Source organism: Heterodontus francisci, chromosome 13, assembly GCF_036365525.1.
Source record: "Heterodontus francisci isolate sHetFra1 chromosome 13, sHetFra1.hap1, whole genome shotgun sequence".
Taxonomy (NCBI): domain Eukaryota; kingdom Metazoa; phylum Chordata; class Chondrichthyes; order Heterodontiformes; family Heterodontidae; genus Heterodontus; species Heterodontus francisci.
In genome coordinates, this window is record NC_090383.1 from 65,516,725 (window position 1) to 65,539,131 (window position 22,407).

Sequence of the window (22,407 nt, forward strand, 5' to 3'; positions counted from 1 at the left end):
GCCCTTGGCCTGCAGCATGAGAAAGAGATGGAGCAGAGGCAGCACAGAAGAGGACATGTTCGCACAAGGAGGGGCTGGAAGGCTCTCAGCAGGAGGCCTTATCTACCCAGGGTCTTCTGAGAGCATTTCCTTAACCTCACACTAAGCCAGGAGCAGCAAGTGCATTGACTGTTTTACGAAGGAGGTGCTCACGGAAATCTGCCACCTCTTCCAGGTAGACATACAATTTCAGAGCAGGGCAAGGATGGCGCTGCCAGTGGCTTTGAAGGTGACTGTGACCTTGAAGTTCCTTGCGTCAGATCCTTCCAGGCTGGAGCAGGTGGCATCTGTAACATCTCACAGTTTGCCATTCAGTGCTGCATAAGAGAGGTGACCGACATTTTTTATGCCAGGAGATGGGAGTTCATTGTGTTCTCTCTGACCAGAGAGAAGCAAGCGGAGTGTGAACATGGCTTTGCCAGGATGTGGCCTTTCCCATGGACCATGACTTAACGCAGGTGGCTTTGCGGGCACTGCATCTAAATGCTGAGATATACTGCAACTGCAAAGGGTTCTGTTCCCTTAATATGCAGATGCTGTGCAACCATGCTCAGCACATCATGCACGTGAATGCCCACTATCCTGGCAGCAGTCACGATACCTTTATTCTGTGCAGGTCTGCTGTTCTGTCAGTATTTGAGCCACCACATCAAATCAGACAGTGGCTGCTGGGTGACGTGCTATCTGCTTAACACCTGGCTCATGACATTATAAGAGCCATGTTGCTACATGAAATATCATAGAGCCAACCACTGGGATGCTCAAGCAATGGTTCCACTGCTAGAACCACTCTGGAGGAGACTTGCAGTACTCACGGGAGAGTGTATACATCATGATTTGCTGTGTTCTGCATAACCTGGCCAACATGAGGACACAGTCCTTGCCACTAGGAATAAAGCGAGCAGCTGAGGAGCAGGAGAAGGAGGACAATGAAGAGGAGGAGGAGGCAACCAACACATTTACGGCCCGGCTGTCATGACAGCTTCATTCGACTATGGTTCCACCAAGCACAATCTGAAATCTCCATTACCACAGTCACACACCTTACCTTCCCTCTGTCACTGATCAGCACAGTGTCCTCTTGGCCACAATGCTGAAATAAAAGGCACCACAAAACAACTATTCCAAACCAACTTTATCCAACAAACCATCCAATATTTAACACAAAAGTCAATTAAACACCCTTGTGCATTCCCTTAATGCCTGCCTTGTGGTTGCCTTTGTGTGGCCTACTGCTCCTATACAGTGACACTCCAGTGGCTGCAGCATGGCTGCTGGAAAGCTGCTGACTTTCAGTGGGGGAGACTGCAGATGGCCTGGCAGGAGGCTGTTGGGCTGCTCAGGGCCCCGGCTTTGTGGTTTTCCACCTCGGCATAGATGGCATCAGTCTGAGCCAGCTGGCTGGCTGAAAGGCAAAAGCAAGGACTCTGGCAGAGTGGAAGTGGTGGGGGTATGAATGTTGTCATGCTGAGAGAGGACAGCAGGTTCATGCACCACAGAGCCGCTGACATTCCCCTGGAGAGGCACCTCAGAAATCCTAGTAATCTGTTGGATTACCATCATCTTATATGGTTTCAGCCCTGCCACTGGCCCCAGCCTCAGCCGTGGTGGCTTCAGTGATAGCCAGCAATGTTTCCTCCATGGGAGCTAGGGCATGCAGCTGTGCATGTACCCAACTGGTTAGCTGCTGCTGCCTGCAGTTATATGTCACCTTATCCTGGAAGAAGAGGAAAGTGTGCCAGTGAGTGTAGAGCAATGTTTTTGGGTGATGTGCTTATCATAGTTTAATAGCAGTGTGCGTAAGCTGAGAGATGTGGGTGTGAAGTTTGCTGCAGTACTAAGTGCGTGAGGGTGAGGTGAAGCTATGGATGCTAGGTATGAATTGAGCTTGATAGAAAATGTTGGTAGGTGAGTGAAGGGGGCGTTGGTGGTGATGTCGGTACCAACGACATAGGTAGAAAAAGGGATGGGGTCCTGCAAGATGAATTTAAGGAGTTAGGAGCTAAATTAAAAAGCAGGACCTCAAAGGTAGTAATCTCAGGATTACTTTCTGTGCCACGTGTTAGTGAGTCTAGGAACAGGAGAATAGACCAGATGAATGCGTGGTTGGAGAAATGGTGCAGGAGGGAAGGATTTAGATTCCTGGGACTGGTTCTGGGGAAGGTGGGACCTGTACAAGCAGGACGGATTACATCCAGGCAAGACTGGAACCTATGTCCTCGCAGGGGTGTTTACTAGTGCTGTTGGGGAGGATTTAAACTAGAATGGCAGGGGGATGGGAACCTCAGCGGGGAGATGGAGGAGGAGGAGGAAACAAGGATAGAAACGATAGACAGGAAACAAAAAGGCAAAAGTGGAAGGCATAGAAATCAAGAGCAAGAAACAAATAGGGCCATTGTGCGAAATAATGCTAAGATGACTAAGAATGTTAAAAAGCCAAGCCTAAAGGCATTGTGTCTCAATGCGTGGAGTATTCGCAATAAGGTAGGCGAATTAACCGCACAAATAGATGTAAATGGATACTACATAGTTGCGATTACAGAGACATGGCAGCAGGGTGACCAAGGATGGGAAGTGAACATACAGGGGTATTCAATATTTAGGAAGGACAGGCAAAAAGGGAAAGGAGGTGGAGTAGCGATGTTAGTAAAAGAGGAAATCAATACAATAGTGAGGAAGGATATTAGCTCAGAGAATCCTGATATGGAATCTGTATGGGTGGAGCTAAGAAACATCCAGGGGCAGAAAACATTGGTGGGGGTTGTATATAGACCCCCAAACAGCAGTGGTGCTGTAGAGGATGGCATTAAACAGGAAATTAGAGACGCATGCAATAAGGGTGCAACTGCAATTATGGGTGATTTTAATCTACATATAGATTGGGCAACCAAATTAGCAATAATACTGTAGAGCAGGAATTCCTGGAGTGCATACGTGATGGTTTTTTGGACCAATACGTTGAGGAACCAACTAGAGAACAGGCCATTGTGGGTATTGTGTAATGAGAAAGGATTATTTAACAATCTTGTTGTACGGGGTCCCTTGGGGAAGAGCGACCATAACATGATAGAATACTTCATTAAGATGGAGAGTGAGAGAGTTGATTTCGAGAGTAGGGGCTTGAATCTAAATAAAGGAAACTATGAAGGTATGAGGCGCGAGTTGGCGATGTTGCTTAAGGGTTGACAGTGGACAGTGGATGGGCAATGGCTAGCATTTAAAGAGAGTATGGATGAATTACAACAATTGTTCATTTCTGTCTGGCACAAAAATAAAACAGGAAGGGTCACTCAACCGTGGCTTACAAAAGAAATTAGGGATAGTATTAGATACAAGAAGGCGAAATATAAAATGGCAAGAACAAGAAGCAAATCTGAGGATTGGAAGCAGTTTAGAATTCAGCAAAGGAAGACAAAGGGATTGATTAAGAAGGGGAAAATAGAGTATGAGAGTAAGCTTGCAGAGAACATAAAAACTGACTGTAAAAGCTTCTATAGATACGTGAAGAGAAAAAGATTAGTGAAGACAAATGTGGGTCCCTTACAGTCAGAAACGGGGGAATTTATAATGGGGAACAAAGAAATGGCAGACCAATTAAATACATACTTTGGTTCTGTCTTCACAAAGGAGGACACAAATTACCTCCCAGAAATGCTGGGGACATAGGGTCTAGTGAGAAGGAGGAACTGTATGAAATCAATATTAGTAGGGAAATGGTGTTTTTGAGGATGTACCTAGTAGAATAGGTAAGGGAGAACCAGTGGATGTGGTGTATTTGGACTTTCAGAAGGCTTTCGATAAGGTCCCACATAAGTGATTAGCGTGCAAAATTAAAGCGCATGGGATTGGGGGTAAGGTACTGACATGCATAGAGAACTGGTTGGCAGACAGGAAACAAAGAGTAGGAATAAACGGGTCTTTTTCCGAGTGGCAGGCAGTGACTAGTGGGGTAGCACAGGGATCAGTGCTAGGACCCCAGCTATTCACAATATATATTAACGAAGTGATTCCCGACAACGCTGGCCGCCACTGACCGTTGTGGTGCGCACATGCGCAGATGGGCTCCTGCTCTCTGCGCATGCGCTGCTTTCCGACTTGCCAGGACTGGTTAACGCATGTGCCGATGACGTCATCGCGGGACGTGTGCATCTTTGGGTAATGCGCCTGGTCGGCCTCTGCACATGCACTTTATGCAACGCCAACGGGTATTCACGCATGCATCAATCTTTGGATATTCACGCATGCATCAAGCTTTGGCGTGAGTTTCTGAAAGTGGAAGGAGGAGAGGTTTCGTCGGGCATTTTATTGCAATTATTTAGTCGTTTTGGAGATTTCAGTCTGCTTCATTTTTATTAGAAAGAGAAGATTGCTCCAAGGTGAGTTGCTCTGAAAACATTTCCATTGTCTGGGGCACTACATGTGCTCCAGTCCCTGTTGTAAGTTGCTCTGAAAACATTTCCATTGGCTGGGGCACTGCATGTGCTCCAGTCCCTGTTGTAAGTTGCTCTGAAAACATTTCCATCGTCTGGGGCACTGCATGTGCTCCAGTCCACTGCACTGCACTAAAATCCTTTCCATTGTCTGGGGCTGTGTGCAGGGAGTACATGTGCTCCAGTCCCTGTTGTAAGTTGCTCTGAAAACATTTCCATTGTCTGGGGCACTGCATGTGCTCCAGTCCACTGCACTGCACTAAAATCCTTTCTGTTGTCTGGGGCTGTGTGCAGGCAGTACATGTGCTCCAGTCCCTGTGGTAATTGGCTCTGAAAACATTTCCATTGTCTGGGGCGCTACATGTGCTCCAGTCCCTGTTGTAAGTTGCTCTGAAAACATCTCCATTGTCTGGGGCACTACATGTGCTCCAGTCACTTTTGTAATTGGCTCTGAAAACATTTCCATTGTCTGGGGCACTACATGTGCTCCAGTCCCTGTTGTAACTGATGTTCTTTCCTTATTTCTTTTCATGTAAAACATGCCATTGAAAAAACAATCCTTGAGACTTAAGGAAGGCATTCAAGCAACGGAGGCAGTGCAGGAGAGGACGCAAGGATGTGCTGATTGCTGCATCTGAGGTGAATAATAAGTGCTTCATTGGCGATGTTATCAATTGGTGCCCTCACTGCAGTAAAAAGATGTGCATAACAGTAATTTCAGTGGATGGAGGGAGGCAAGCTCTGACACTGATTTGCTTTATTTCTTTTCATGTAAAACACGCCGTCGAGAAAACAATCCTTGAGACATAAGGTCAGCATTCAAGCAACGAAGGCAACTAGATCATGCTGCGGAGCTTGTCATGATGTGGAAAGGAACCTTACATTTATGGATGAAGTGGGAGCACACATTGGGATGCGCTTGGGGAACATTCACCAAGAATAGACTGAGCTCAGACTCTTGTGACTATGCCTTCTTCACATGGACAATACAGTAGTGGAATAGAGAGCCAAGCGTTCATTCACCACAAGACTCTCCAGGAACAATCTCTTTAGTTCTGCATAGCAGAGACTCGGCCTCTCTGTCTCACGGGAATGCTGGCGACTAAACGCTTATGTATCCATGCACAGCAGTGCCCCGAATGCTTCATGTACTTAATAAAATTTCTCAGTAATTAAACCCGGAATTGTTGAGGTTTTTGATGCTATTTTCCTGACTTTGCAACTGCACTTCAGATATTCAACTGTAGTGTGGTCCTTGAGGGGTGGGGGGGGGGGGGGAGGTAGAGGGGGGTGGGGTGGAGAGACGGGTAGGGAGTTGTGGGGAGAGGGGGAGGTGGGGGAGAGGGGGAGGTGGGGGGGAGGGGGGTAGGAGGGGGTGGGGGGGGAGAGGGGGTGGAGGTGCAGTGGGAGGGAGTTAAATTCAGCAGTGCCTGAAGAGGGGGATGCAAAAGGCAGGGACCAGACAGCTGCAATGCCTGCAGGACAGTTGAGAAGTAGGGGAGAGAGCGGCTGGATGGGGGATCTGCAGCTGGAGGGAACGGCTGGATGGCGGGGGGCTGGAAGCTAGAGGCCGTAGAGAGCCGCGGGAGTAAGCGGCCGAAGACCTTGGTGTCGCCGGGTGTGGGGACCGGCCGGTACATTTTTTGCAAGTTTATGGCGCATGTGCAGAAAAACATACTCATCCTCCCTCCCCCGCCTCTCTCCGGCCGCTCCGCTCCTCCCCGGCCCGTTCGCTCGCCCACTCCATGGCCGCTCTGCTCCCCCCAGGCCCGCTCCACTCCCCCCCCCACCTCCCCGGCCTGCTCCGCTCTCCCCGCCTCCCTGGCCCACTCCGCTCCCCCTCCTCCCAGGCCCACTCCGCTCTCCCCCCCATCCCCGGCCCCGGCCCGCCCGCTCGCTCTCTCACTCCGACCATGTGTGTGCTGCCAGGTTGCCTCCGTGTGATTATTTGAGCAGCGCCATCTTTAGTCCTGGCAGCTGCCTAAAGTCACAGACTGTGATGTTTTAGTGGCACATGGCCACAGCAGCGCCACCTAGCGGTAGTGTTGTCAGCAAATGCAGCCATATATTAATGATATAGATGAGGGAATTAAATGTAATATATCCAATTTTGCAGATGACGCAAAGCTGGGTGGGAGTGTGAGCTGTGAGGAGGATGAAGAGAAGCTCCAGTGTGATTTGGACAGGTTGAGTGACTGGGCAAATACACGGCAGATGCAGTATAATGTGGATAAATGTGAGGCTATCCACTTTGGTGGCAAAAACGGAAAGGCAGATTATCTGAACGGCGATAGATTGGGAAAGGGGGAGATGCAGCGAGACCTGGGTGTCCTTGTGCACCAGTCGCTGAAAGTAAGCATGCAGGTGCAGCAGGCAGTTAAGAAGGCAAATGGTATGTTGGCCTTCATAGTGAGAGGATTCAAGTACAGGAGCAAGGATGTCTTGCTGCAATTATACAAGGTCTTGGTGAGACCACATCTGGAGCATTGTGTGCAGTTTTGGTCTCCTTACCTGAGGAAGGATGTTCTTGCTATGGAGGGAGTGCAGCGAAGGTTCACTAGACTGATTCCTGGGATGGCAGGACTGACGTATGGAGAGAGATTGGGTCGATTAGGCTTGTATTTGCTAGAATTTAGAAGAATGAGATGGGACCTCATAGAAACCTACAAATTTCTAACAGGACTGGACAGACTAGATGCAGGAAGGATGTTCCTGATGGCGGGGGAATCCAGGACCAGGGGTCTAAGGATAAGGGGTAAGCCATTTAGGATTCAGATGAGGAGAGATTTCTTCACCCAGAGAGTGGTGACCTGTGTAATTCTCCACCACAGAAAGCAGTTGAGGCCAAATCATTAAATATATTCAAGAAAGAGTTAGATATAGTTCTTAGGGCTAAAGGGATACGGGGAGAAAGCAGGAATAGGGTACTGAGTTTGGATGATCAGCCATGATCTTATTGAATGGCAGTGCAGGCTCGAAGGGCTGAATTTTTTTCTAGTTTTCTATGTTTCTAATAGAGCCGTATATGAGGTTTGTGATTCATTTGTAAGGATATAGCATTTGAAAATGCATTCACCGACCTTGACCTTTCGTGTGAGGTCATTAAACTCCTTTCTGCACTGCATCCAGATCCTTGAGGCTAGACTGCTTGCATTGACAGCAATGGCTATCTGCTCCCAGTGCTCTCTCAGTTTCTGTCCAGAGGGCTTCCTGGCCCTCCCCCGTGAGAAGAGGACCTCTTTCCTCCTGCCCATCTCCTGGATAAGGTCTCCACTGCGGCAGAGAGCCTTGAAGCAGCACTCTGCTCAGTTATGCCATTTTCACTCTTCTTCCTGCTCAGAGACTCTTCCATAAACAGTTCCAGCACCTGCTGCAGCCAGAATGCATCTTCCCTTTAACAGGTGCAGGCCAGCTTTAAGTGGCACTAGCCTCGCATGAGTTTTGATCCCCTGCTGAGGAATGCAGCCACTCAGCAGCACATTTAGTGCTGGGCTGCATACTATCATTTAAATTAGCAGGCAGCACATAGTTTGCATGCTGCCTGCTGCACAACAAACGGGTGTGGGTAATTGCACATTGCGATCCCCATGCCCATTATCAGGCCTTATCCAACTTCTCCTTCAATATCACTGTTTCTACACAAACATTATTGATATAAGTAACTTCTAGCTAAAGTTTTCATATAATTTTATGATATTTTACAATACACAGCAAGTTCTAAAAATAGTGAAATCAAAAGCAAACCTAATTAATACACTGACTCCCAACCCCATCACTGAAGCCCAGCTTCAGGGAGGTGAGGTTCAGTCCTCAGAGAGAAGCAGCAAATCTGCCTGATTCAGAACACAACATATTACACGACAGCGCACATCACAAGCCAACATGAACTCTACCTTACTCTAGCTTGTGTTGCTCTTTCGCTCTCTCCCCCAGTTTGTGTTGCTTTCTCTCTCGGTCCCCAGTTTGTGTTACTCTCTCCCTCCCTAGTTTGCGTTATTCACTCCCTCCCTCATTTGTGTTTCTTTCCCTCCCCATTTTTGTGCTTTTCTTTTCCTCTCCCTTCCCAGTTTTTGATGCTCCTTTCCTAGCTTGTGTTTCTCTCTCCTGCCCTCCCATAGTTTATGTTTTCCTCTCTCTCCTTCCTCCAGTTTGTGTTTTTCTCTCGGGACTCTCAGATATTCCAGTGATTTGAGTTGGCCTCAATGCTGTCATCCACATAATTGACAATAAAGTGATGCATTGATTTCCAAAACATGACCAGCCCAATGTTGCGATTTGGTTGCAAGCACATCAACCGAGGTACTGCACATGCACAAACTGTGCATACAAGGACCGTTTCTCCCAAGTCGCCAGCAGCAGCACTCGGGTGACCAATTGCCTATTCCGGTAGACTCCTGCTCAAAGCAGAAGGGTTGGGAACTTGTTACACCCAAACTGGTTGTAACTTTGTCTACAAAACAACAGGACTACATTTCAAAAAGTAACTTGGCAACGGGGCGTGTGATGGATACCAGGTTGTTAATACAAGTGAGAACCAGGCTAAATACAGAAAGCTTAGAGGGGAAGTGAAAAAGGAAATCGAAAAGGCAAAGAGAGAGTATGAAAAGAGACTAGCAGCTAATATAAAAGGGAATTCAAAAGTCTTCTATAAGCAAATAAATAGTAAAGGGTGGTAAGAGGAAAAGTGGGACCAACTTGAGACCATAAAGGGGATCTATGCATGGAGGCAGAGTGCATTGCTGAGGTACTAAATGAGTGGTTTGCATCTGTCTTTACCAGGGAAGAAGGTGCTGCAAAAGTGGCAATGAAAGAGGAGCTAGATGAGATACTGGATTGGCTAAAAATTGATAAAGAGGAGGTATTAGAAATGCTGGCTGTACTTAAATTTGTCATGTCACCAGGACTAGATAGGGTGCATCCAAGCTTGCTGAGGGAAGCAAGGTTTGAGGTTGCTGAGGTACTGGACATAATCTTCCAATCCTCCTTAGATATGGGGGTGATGCCAAATGATTGGAGAATTGTAAATGTTACACCTTTTTTCAAAAAAGGGTATAAGGATCAATCCAGCAACTACAAGCCAATCAATTTAACCTCAGTGCTGAGAAAGCTTTTAGAGACGATAATCCAGGGCAAAATTAACAGTCACTTGGACAACTGCGGATTAATTAGAGAAAGCTAGCATGGATTTGTTAAAGGCAAACCATGTTTATCTAAATTGATTGAGTTTTTTGATGAGGTAATAGGAGTCTGCGCTGAGTGCTGCTTGAATGCACAGAGTGTGAAGACAGAGTGTGGTGAGTGATGGGATCTTAAGGGTTAATCTATCTCTACAGTCTAGTTTTTGTCTATATTTAGCAATTAACTAAAAAATTACCGTTTAAGAGGCAAGTTACGTTTCTTCCCATCTTAGACAGGGATATACAAACTCTCTGACAGCTGCTGTAGCTAGTTAATTAGGTAGGTAGCTTAAACTGGTTTCAGAGCTCGAGCAGTGCTGACTCATCATGATTTTTCAGACAGCATAAATTCAGGGGGTTCTGAGTGCTGCTTGAGCGCACAGAGTATGAAGATGGAGTTTGGTGAGTGTGGGATTTTGGTGAAGAGGGAAACTATAAAATAATTAAGAAAAATAAATGTAATTTAATTAACACAATAAAGGATTAAGAGCAGGCCTGTGAAGGAGCAAACCAGTCTGAGCTGGCTGACAGCGTTCTAAGGAAAATCAAGTGTGATGTCAGTGGGAATCAGTTAAGTAGTTAGCTTGTGAGTATTTTTAATTTTTTTCCTTTATTTACTTTTATTCACAACTCATGGTATTCATTAGTAGCAGGGTTTATTTGTAGTAGCAGTGTTTATAATTTAATAGATGGAGGAAAGGCAGGGCTGCTCTAACCTCTGGAATGTACATCCTATGCTATATGGGAACTCCAGGATGCTTCTCGGGACCTGGATAATCATATGTGCAAGAAGTGTCGTCAGTTGCAACAGCTTGAGCTCCAGGTTTCAGAACTTGAGCAGCAGCTGGTGCATCCGTGAGTCTGAGAGCTACGTGGATAACACATTTATAGATGTAGTCACCCCGCAGCTTAAGAGTATGCAAGGAAAGAGTGAATGGGTAAACAACATGCAATCAGCAAGGACCAGGCAGGTAGTACAGGAGTCCTCTAAATCTGTCTCACTCTCCAACCAATATTCCGTTCTGAATACTGATGGGAATGATGGTTCATCTGGGGAGTGCAGCCACAGCCAAGTTCAAGGCACCACGGGTTGCACAGCTGCTTAGGGGGGTTGGGTGGGGGGGGGGGGCTGGTTACAAGGAAGACTGGAAGAGCCATAGTGATAGGCAATTCGATAGTTAGGAGAGCAGATAGGCGTTTCTGCAGCTGCAAACATGATTCCAGGATGATGTGTTGCCTCCCTGGTGCCAGGGTCAAGGATATCACTGAGCAGCTGCAGAGCATCTTGAGGGGGCAGGGTGAACAGCCAGCAGCCGTGGTCCAGATCAGAACCAATGACATAGGTAGAAAGAGGGATGTGGTCCTGCAGTCAGAATTTAGGGAGCTAGGTAGAAGATTAACAAGCAGGACCTCAAAAGTAGTAATCTCCAGATTATTCCCAGTGCCACATGCAAGTCAGTACAGGAAAAGGAGGATAAGACAGATGAATGTGTGGCTGGAAAGTTGGGGCAGGAGGGAGGGCTTTAGTTTCTTGAGACATTGCGACCTGAACAGAGCTGGGACTGAGTACCTTGCTGGATGTTTTGCTAGTGCTGTTGGGAGGGCTTAAACTAGTTTGGTGGGGGATGGGGACCTAAGAGTAGATTCAGTTGGGACAAAATCAGAAATGGAAATGGAAGGCAGAAAATTAGTGGATAAGTCTGAAAGGCAGAGGACACAAAAATTAGAAAATAAAAAAGAGAGTTGGCAGTGCTCAAGGGTATCTACTTCAATGCAAGGAGTATAACAAATAAAGCAGATGAGCTGAGGGCACAGATAGACACGTGGCAGTATGATATCATAGCTCTTACAGAAACATGGTTTAAGGAGGGACAGGAATGGCAGCTCAACATTCCTGGTTACAGGGTTTTCAGATGTGAAAGAGAAGGGGATAAAAAAGGTGGAGAGTTGGCAATTTTGGTCAAAGAAACAATTACAGCTGTGAGGAGGGATGATATTTTAGAAGGATCATCAAATAAGGCCATGTGGGTTGAGCTAAGGAACAAAAAAAGGGGCAGTCACACTGCTGGGAGTGTACTATAGACCCCCAAACAGTCAGAGAGAGATAGGAGAGCAGATATCCAGGCAAATCTCTGAGAAGTGCAAGTAACAATAGGGCAGTAATAGTAGGGGATCTTAACTACCCTAATATCAACAGGGATAGTTTTAGTATGAAAGGAACTGAGGGAGCAGAATTCTTGAGGTGCCTTCAGGAGAACTTTTTTGCCCAGTTTGTAGCAAGTCCGACAAGAACGGGTGCAGTTTTAGACTTAGTTTTAGGAAATGAAGCTGGGCAGGTGGAAGGAGTAGCAGTGGGAGAGCATTTTGGTGGTAGTGATCATTATTCAGCTTGTTTTAACATAATTATGGAAAAGGACAAGATAGAACAGGAGCTAGCTGAGAGTGATTTAGTGAAAGTGGACTGGAAAGAGCTACTGGAAGGTAAATCAGTGTCAGAGCAGTGGGAGGCATTCAAAGGGGAGTTTCAAGGGGTCCAGAGTAAACATGTTTCCACAAAGAGAAAGGGTGGAACCGCCAAATCTAGAGCCCCCTGGATGTCAAGTAGCTTGCAGAGTAAGATAAGCCAACTCAATACTACAGAAAGCTGAGAGGAGTATAGAAAGTGGAAGGATGAAATCAAAAAAGAAATTAGGAAAGCAAAGAGAGGGTATGAAAGAACATTGGCAAGCAAAACCAAGGTGAACCCAAAGATGTTCTATCAATACAATAAGAATAAGAGGATAACTAAGGAAAGAGTAGGGCCCATAAAAGATCAAAAAGATAACCTATGTGTAGGGGTGGAAGATGTGGGTATGGTTCTTCATGAATACTTTGCGCCTGTCTTCACAAAAGAGGGGGACGATGCAGATACTGTAGTTAAGGAGGAAGAGTGAGAGGTATTGGATGTGATAAACACAGGGAGAGAGGAAGTGTTAATGGGATTAGCATCCTTGAACGTGGATAAATCTGCAGGGCCAGATGAAATGTACCCCAGGCTGTTAAAAGAAACTAGGGAGAAAATAGCGGCTGCTCCGACCATCATTTTCCAGTCCTCACTAGATACAGGTGTGGTGCCGGAGGATTGGAGGACTGCTAACGTTGTATCTTTGTTTAAAAAGGGAGCAAGGGAGAGACCGGATAATTGTAGGCCAGTCAGCCTAACGTCAGTAGTGGGCAAATTATTGGAATCAATTTTGAGGGGATAAACTGTCACTTAGAAGGGCATGGATTAATCAAGGATAGTCAGCATGGATTTGTTAAGGGAAGAAGTAACAAGGAGGATTGATGAGGGTAGTGCAGTTGATGTGGTCTACATGGACTTTAGCAATGCTTTTGACAAGATCCCACATGGCAGACTGGTTAAAAAAATAAAAGCCCATAGGATCCAGGGAAATGTAGCAAGCTGGATACAAAATTGGCTCAGTCACAGGAAACAAAGGGTAATTGTTGACGGGTGTTTTTGCAACTGGAAGGCTGTTTCCAGTGGCATTCCGCAGGACTCAGTACTAAGTCCCCTGCTTTTTGTGGTATATATTAATGATTTGGATATAAGTGTAGGGGGCATGATCAAGAAGTTTGCAGATGGCACAAAAATTGGCCATGTGATTGATAGCGAGGAAAGCAGTAGACTGCAGGTGGGCAAAAAAGTGGCAAATGGAATTCAACTCGGAGAAGCGTGAGGTGATGCATTTGGGGAGATCAAACAAGGCAAAAGAATACACAATTAATGGGAGAATACTGAGGTGCAGAGGAAGTGAGCACCTTGGAGTGAATGTCCACAGATCCCTGAAGGTAGCAGGACAGGTTGAGAAAGTGGTTAAAAAGGCAAATGGGATTCTGGGCTTTATAAATAGAGGCATAGAGTACAAAAGTAAAGAAGTTATGTTGAATCTTTATAAAGCTCTGGTTCAGCCTCAACTGAAGTATTCTGTTCAATTTTGGGCACCGCACTTTATGAAGGATGTGAAGGCTTTAGAGAGGGTCCAGTCAAGATTTACGGCAATGGTTCAGGGATGAGGGTTACATGGATAGATTGGAGAAAGTGAGGTTGTTCTCCTTAGAAGAGAACAGGTTGAGAGGAGATTAGATCGAAGTGTTCAAAATCTTGAGGGGTATAGATAGATAGGGAAAAACTGTTCCCATTGGTGGAATAGTTGAGAAACAGAGGACACAGATTTAAGATTATTGACAAAAGGCACAAAAGGTTAGTTGAATCGCAAAAGGTTAATATGCAGGTACAGCAAGTAATTAGGAAAGCTAATAGAATGTTATCGTTTATTGTAAGGGGAATTGAATACAAAAGTAGGGAGGTTATGCTTCAGTTATATAGGGCATTGGTGAGACCACATCTGGAATACTGTGTACAGTATTGGTCTCCTTATTTAAGGAAGAATGTAAATGCATTGGAAGCAGTTCAGAGAAGGTTTACTAGACTAATACCTGGAATGGGAGGGTTGTCTTCTGAGGAAAGGTTGGACAGGCTAGGCTTGTATCTGCTGGAGTTTAGAAGAGTAAGAGATGACTTGACTGAAACGTACAAGATCCTGAGGGGTCTTGACAGGGTGGATGTGGAAAGGATGTTTCCTCTTGTGGGAGAATCTAGAACTAGGGGTCACTGTTTAAAAATAAGGGGCCGTTCATTTAAGACACAGATGAGAAGAAATATTTTCTCTCAGAGGGTTGGGAGTCTTTGGAACTCTCTTCCTCAAAAGGTGGTGGAAGCAGTCTTTGAATATTTTTAAGGCAGAGGTAGAAAATCTCTTGATAAGCAAGGCAGCGAAAGGTTATCGGGGGTAGGGCAGGAATGTGGAGTTGAGGTTACAATCAGATCAGCCATGATCTTGTTGAATGGCGGAGCAGGTCCGAGAGGCCGAGTGGCCTGTTCCTGCTCCTAATTCGTATGTTCATAAAAGTGACACGAGGAAAGACTTTTTTATACAGTGAGTGGTTAGGATCTGGAATGCACTACCTGTGAGTCTGGTGGAGGCAGATACAATTGGAGCTTTCAAAAGGGAATTGGATAAGCACCTGAAGAGAAAAAATCGACAGGGCTATGGTGTAAAGGGCAAGGGAGTAAGACTAGGTGAGCTGCACTTGCAGAGATCCGGCATGGACATCACTGGCTGAATGGCCTCCTTCTGTACTGTAACCATTCTATGATTCTAATGTGAAAGGCACTGCATAAATGCAAGATCTTTCTTTCTTTAGTGCTCTACTATTAAAAGTCCTACAGCAATTTAACAGTAACAGGTGTTCAGTGAGCAGGATCATGCGAACTCTGATTTCCACAAATCGCTGTGCTCTATTGCTGCCACATTCATGCCAACAGCAATTTCCACTCTCTGGTATCAAATTTTCACTTTACATTTTTTTTAAAAGACCGCACCTTACATCTGCCACTCGTATATATCCTAGCCGATATTGATTTCAATAGAACAGAATATTTGGTGACACATGTAACAGGTGGCCGATGCAAAACTTCCCATTATTCGCAGCCGCCCAAGATAAACTTCGCCCACGCCCCCCACCCCCAGTTTTGAAAACAAGTTTTGATTTCAATGACAGTTTGTGACAGAAGTAACACTGTCAAAATGGTGCAAAAATATGTTAGATCAATTAAATAGTTTCTCTTCATGATCAAGTTGACAGAACAATCCTGCATGCTTTTAGTTGAATCTGCAGGATGTGAACTCAAGTAACTAACTAAATGCAGGAATGGCCCAAAATGGATCTCCCTCATCCAGGTAAATCCCATCGAGGTTGGCACAATGTACTCCATACATTACGTCCAGCACATACAATAGCCAGAATTTTCCGAGCTGGAGGAACCCCAATATAAACTTAGCAGGATGGGCTTCATACCTGGTCCATAGCTATACTTCTGACCATGGTTAATTTCCAATGGTTAATACACATATTAAGGCATACATATTTTACATCTCTTCCTTCTGGCAGCAAGGTGAAAGAGACTGCAGAGAAGTGGTGGAAGGTAAGCCGAAAGTCCAGTGTCTTAATAGGCGATCATTTGTATATGATGTTAATATTTTTATATTTATCTCAGGCGTTAAAATACTGAAAATATCTAAATGACTAACAGCAGAGTTTTCACTCTTTAAATAATGTTTACTGAGATTAAAAGAACATCCTACCTGGATGTATTTGCTATCAGCTGAGAAGTCCATTTGAATGACAAAACTAGGAATGTCTTTGCAGTAACCTGTTCTGTTTAAGGTAGGCCCTTGTGTGAGATCATAAAAATCAACAGTGTTTTCTGCAGAACCCACAGCCAGGAACATGGAATTGGGGCTAAAACTAAAAAAAAACACACCACAAAAAAGAGACAGTAAACATTTAAAATTTGTTCATTGCAACTTTTCTTAATGCATTTTTGTGTCTTTCTTATGTTATTCAATATAACACTTCACTTCCAAAGTTATTTTCTCAATTCCCCAACTGGGTCCACTGTGCACCATTGACTTGAGAAGATAGGTGTGTTTCCTGTATCAATCAATCTTTGAAACCAGCTGCTCAGCAGAGTGTGGGAACAGCTTGGAGACCACTTTCCAACTATTTATTTTTCTCCCTCCTATGTAGAAGTTTCTAGGCTCTGCTTAGTACTCTTCCACAACTATGTGGCTAGGATTGGGAACTTGCCACATTACACTTTACCCCACACTTCTCCCCATGACTTATTTTAAAAGAACCCATTTGTATTATTAAAAGTGGAACATAGGAAAAGGAGCAGGTCATTCAGCCCTACGAGCCTGTTTCGCCATTTAATTAGGTCTGTACCGCAACTTCATTCACCCTCTGATGCATATCACTTGACACTTTTGGCTAACAAAAATCTATCGAGCTCAGCCTTAAAAGTTTCAACTCACCCAGCATCCACAGCCTTTTGGGGGAGAGATTTCCAGATTTCTACTATCCCTAGTGTAAAAAAGTGTATCCTAATTTCATTGTTATATGGCCTGGATCTAATTTTCAGATTATGGCTGCTTATGATTCCCTCAGCAGAGAAAATAGTTTCACTTTACCCTAACAAATCTGTTCATCATTTTAAACACTGATTGGATTACCCTTCAATTTTCTACACTCAAGAGAATACAAACTGTCCTTATAATTTAACCTTTTCAGCCCTGGTATCATTCTGGTGAATCTGTGCTGTACCCTCTCCAAGGTCAATATATAATTCCTGAGGTGTGGTGCCCACAACTGCCATTCATAGTGACTTCTTGTGCAAATTATTGAAAGGAATGGACTTGCTTTTACATAGTGCCTAACACAAACTGGGCGGCACAGTGGCGCAGTGGTTAGCACCGCAGCCTCACAGCTCCAGTGATCCGGGTTCAATTCTGGGTACTGCCTGTGTGGAGTTTGCAAGTTCTCCCTGTGCTCCGGTTTCCTCCCACATGCCAAAGACTTGCAGGTTGATAGGTAAATTGGCCGTTATAAATTGCCCCTAGTATAGGTAGGTGGTAGGGAAATATAGGGACAGGTGGGGATGTGGTAGGAATTAGTGTAGGATTAGTGTAAATGGGTGGCTGATGGTCAGCACAGACTCGGTGGGCCGAAGGGCCTGTTTCAGTGCTGTATCTCTAAATTAAACTAAACTGAATGTAGTACTGCAGATGGGGCCTGACCAAGGCTCAATACAACTGAATTATGCTTCCTCCCCATTGTATTCCAGTGCCCCTTGAGATAAAGGCCAACATTTCATTAGCCATTTTAATTATTTTTGTGTTAACATTTCAGCTCAGTGACCCTTCTTCAGAACTAGCAAATATTAGAAATGTAAAAGGTTATAAGCAGTAAAGAGGGGGTGGGGCAAGAGATAACAAAGGAGAAAGTGTAAATAGGACAAGGTCACAGAATAGCTGACCAGAAGGTCATGGAGCAAGGGCAAACAATATGTTAATGGTGTGTTGAAAGACAAAGCCTTAGTACAGATAGGGCGTTAATGGACTGAAAATTGAACAGCCGCAAGTACAAAACATGAAAAAAAAGTGGGTAAGCAAACTGAACAAATTAAGCTGAAATAAAATAAATTAAACACAAAAAAAATATAAAAAAAGGAAAAGGAAAAAAATAACTGAAAATAAACGTAAAATGGGGGGCCCGTCATGCTCTGAAATTATTGAACTCAATGTTCAGTCCGTCAGGCTGTAGTGTGCCTAATCGGTAAATGAGATGCTGTTCCTTGAGCTTGCGTTGACGTTCACTGGAACACTGCAGCAATCCCAAGGCAGAGATGTGAGCATGAGAGCAGGGGGGAGTGTTGAAATGGCAAGCAACCGGAAGCTCGGGGTCCTGCAAAGCGGTCACCCAGTCTGCGTTTGGTCTCCCCAATGTAGAGGAGACCAATTGTGAGCAGCGAATTCAGTATACTACATTGAAAGAAGTACAAGTAAATCGCTGCTTCACCTGAAAGGAGTGTTTGGGGCCTGGGATAGTGAGGAGAGAGGAGGTAAATGGGCAGGTATTACACCTCCTGCGATTGCAGGGGAAGGTGCCATGGGAAGGGGACAAGGTGGTGGGGGTAATGGAGGAGTGGACCAGGGTGGCACGGAGGGAACAATCCCTTCGGAATGCTGACAGGGGAATGGAGGGGAAGATGCGTTTTGTAGTGGCATCATGCTGGAGGTAGCGGAAATGGCGGAGGATGATCCTTTGGATATGGAGGCTGATGGGGTGGAAAGTGAGGACAAGGGGAACCCTGTCGCGGTTCTGGGAGGGAGGGGAAGGGGTGAGGGCAGAGGTGGGGGAAATGGGCCGGACATGGTTGAGGGCCCTGTCAATCACAGTGGGGGCGGGGGGGGACTCCTCGGTTGAGGAAAAAGGAAGACATATCAGAAGCGCTGTCATGGAAGGTAGCATCATCAGAGCAGATGCGTCGGAGCCGGAGAAACTGGGAGAATGGAATGGAGTTCTTACAGGAGGCAGGGTGTGACAACAGTCCCCCCTGTTCTCATGCTCACATCTCTGTTCTGGGATTGCTGCAGTGTTCCAGTGAACATCAACGCAAGCAGAGAGATCTGGGCGTACAGGTCCACAGGTCACTGAAAGTGGCTGTACAGAACCTTAGTTAGGCCACACTTAGAATATTGCGTGCAATTCTGGTCGCCACACTACCAGAAGGACGTGGAGGCTTTGGAGAGGGTACAGAGGAGGTTTACCAGGATGTTGCCTGGTCTGGAGGGCATTAGCTATGACGAGAGGTTGGAAAAACTCGGATTGTTTTCACTGGAACGACGGAGGTGGAGGGGCGACATGATAGAGGTTTACAAAGTTATGAGCGGCATGGACAGAGTGGATAGTCAGAAGCTTTTTCCCAGGGTGGAAGAGTCAGTTACTAGGGGACATAGGTTTAAGGTGCGAGGGGCAAAGTTTAGAGGGGATGTGCGAGGCAAGTTTTTTACACAGAGGGTGGTGAGTGCCTGGAACTTGCTGCCAGGGGAGGTGGTGGAAGCAGATACGATAGCGACGTTTAAGAGACATCTTGACAAATACATGAATAGGAAGGGAATAGAGGGATATGGGCCCGGGAAGTGCAGAAGGTGTTAGTTTAGGCAGGCATTAAGATCGGCGCAGGCTTGGAGGGCCGAATGGCCTGTTCCTGTGCTGTACTGTTCTTTGTTCTTTGAACAGCATCTCATTTACCGATTAGGCACAGTACAGCCTGCCGGCCTGAACATTGAGTTCAATAATTTCAGAGCATGACGGGCCCCCCATTTTACTTTTATTTTCAGTTATTTTTTTCTTTTTCCTTTTTTTAATTTTTTGTTGTTTATTTAATTTTATTTCATCTTAGTTTGTTCAGTTCGCTTACGCACTTTTTTTTTCATGTTTGTACTTGCGGCTGTTCAATTTTCAGTCCATTAACACCCGATCTGTACTAAGGCTTTGTCTTTCAACACACCATTAACATAATGTTTGCCTTTGCTCCACGACCTTCTGGTCAGCTTTTCTGTGACCTTGTCTTATTTACACTTTCTCCTTTGTTATCTCTTGCCCCACCCCTGCTTTACTTGCGTATAACCTTTTACATTTCTAATATTTGTCAGTTCTGAAGAAGGGCCACTGACCTGAAACGTTAACTCTGCTTCTCTCTCCACAGATGCTGCCAGACCTGCTGAGTATTTCCAGCATTTCTTGTTTTTATTTCAGATATCCAGCATCTGCAGTATTTTGCTTCTAATTTAATTATTTTTGTACCTGTTGTTAACTTTTAGTGATTTTTTGTACATCAACATGTAAATTTCTGCTCATCCATTGTTCCTAGTTTCTCACCATTTAAAAAAAATCCTACAATTTGTCTTTCTTGGATACAAAGTGGATGACCTCACACAACAGGCTTGTTTATGCGAATGTGTTGATATAGTGCTGTAATTTGTGGAGTTTCTTTAAGCAAAACATTCCCAAAACAGGACCCAATCAAATTCCTAATTCACGTCATTTCCATTCGATAATTTTTGTAATACCAATTGTATTCCCCAAAAATTGTGGCATGCAGTCATCATGACAAATCCTCACTCACCTCAACTATATACCCTTAAAAATACAATTCATAACATTATAATGACAATAATTCCAAAATTCAGGAATGTACCCATCCTATCTGCTTATCATTCCACCAATTTATCTCCACATCACCTGATGCACAGTGCTAGGCCTCGCCAACATCCCTATCCTTCAGGGCTTGGCCTGGCCTACTCAGCTGAGGCTTGACTTGAGCACTACATGCAAAAAACATATGTGTGCAGAAACCCCATTATTTTTTCTTTTGGATGGTTTGCTGCCTTCACACTGTGCAAAAAAAATGATATACCAACAGAGTAACCCGAGACCCAACACAAGAAACAGGCCTTGCTCCCATCTCCACTTCAATGAGCCACTGATCCTTCAGTCACGAGTCTTAAGTTATCACTTTTCCTCTGCCCAGTCACTTGTCACTGGCTACCAGCCTCCTGCTGTCAGGCTCCAATCTCAGCGCAAGGACTTTACTATACTTTACTATACTTACCATGGGATGAATTTTCGTTATGGGGTCGGAAACCCAACGCCCGGAACATTTCTGCTGCGTCAGCTATTTTTAAACGCAAACTCATTAATTGGTCTGCATGTGAGTCCGGTACCCAATTAAAGGCGTCGGAAGTGTCCTGGAGGCGGAAACACATCACTGAGGGCAATTTTAAAAGGCAAGTGGCAGCCATGACTGGGCTTGCCGTTGCCTTCACTAATTTGGCACCAGGGAGATTGGAGGGCCTCTGTAGGCATGGGCATGCGTCCCTGGGTGGCACCCCATTTCTCTGATGCCTACCTGGAGGCATTCATTGATTCAGTGTCAAAGAGGAGAGAGTTATTCTTCCCAGCCTCAGGAAGGAGAAATCCTCCCGGCGAGACCAAGAGGATGGAGGTGGCTACAGAGGTCAGCAGCTGGGGACCCACAAGAAGGATCTAGGTCCAGTGTAGGAAAATGTTCAATGACCCCTTGCGTTCTGGTAAGGTGAGTGGCCAGCAGCACTCAGTTCATCGAGCTCCAACTCTCTAAGCAGCAGAATGCACACAAACTGACATCAAGAATGTCCATTGCTCTCCCTAACATTGTTAGAGTAAATGAACGGTCGCTAAACTGAGATGCAGTCACCCTCACCTATGGGGCAACATTCAAATGGGGACATCACTGAGGGGGACATCACTGAGGGGGACATCAGCCCAAGTGTATGTCATGCTGGAAGGGATGAGGGAGGGCAGCCTCCTCATGAATCTTTCTCCTCATCCTGCAGAAGAGAGCCCATAATACGTGGGAGATGGCCAGGAGGTGGAATATGGAGTGGCCCAGCTCCACACTCGGACAGCAGTGGAGGGGATGGTGCTGGAAATTGCCAGGATGCCATCGAGACATTTGTGGGGGATGGCAAGACAGGAGGCCATGAGCAAAAGGGTCATTGGATAGCTTTTTCATGAGGTGAAGGGCATGGAGGAGATTCCTGCCCAACGCGAGCTATGGATTGCTGTCATCTGTGGGGTTGGTTGTGCTGGGGCACTTGTTGAGAAGAACCAGTTCTCAACACCATTTTCTTGTGTCTCCCACTAAGACAGTTTCAGAGCAGGATCAAAGTGGACCCTCCGTATCGGCGCCAACATCCTCGGCATTGGGGGGAGTCCATGTAACCTGCACTGTAACATCATACCTCGGCACCTTCCACCAGCACAGAAATACTCACCTTGGTTGGGCCACAGATTAGCATAGAAAGAGGAACACTGGGTGAACCTCACAGCTAGCATGAGCAGGAGGAGGAGGGTGAGACTGAGTAACTTATGGGCAACCCTCTCAGAGGATGGAAGACAGACACAGATGCTTCACTGGGCGAAGACGCTGGGCCTCGGGTGTCACAGACAAGGGCCTTCCTTGAGAACCAGAGGCAGTTAAGTTCCAGTCTGTCAGAGTTCCCTGAGGTCTTGAGGAGCCATGGACAGGCAATGAAGGAGTTCATGTAGAGCATGTGCTCCTCCATTGAGAGATTGTGCTACTTCTGGAAGTGCCATATGCAGCAGCACTCTGAGTGGGTGCAGGAGCAATGCGCTGATATGCACAGAAGGATTGATTGCTTGGTATCGCTGATGCGCAAAGGTGCTCGGAGTGGATGTCAGCTGCATCCCAGTCGGTGGTCACTTCCAGCTACCACGGGTGCCAGGAAATGGTTGAGAAGGACATTGTG

The 22,407-nt window shown here is 45.7% G+C and overlaps 1 protein-coding gene across 1 annotated transcript in view; it reads right to left on the reverse strand.

Annotated features, from left to right (window-relative positions):
• The window catches only part of LOC137376798 (echinoderm microtubule-associated protein-like 6), a 741,885-nt gene that overhangs the window by 22,664 nt on the left and 696,814 nt on the right, over positions 1 to 22,407 (reverse strand). The window contains exon 41 of the mRNA XM_068045814.1: positions 15,835 to 15,997. Within this exon, the coding sequence (XP_067901915.1) occupies positions 15,835 to 15,997 (163 nt within the window). The remainder of the gene's footprint in view (positions 1 to 15,834; positions 15,998 to 22,407) is intronic.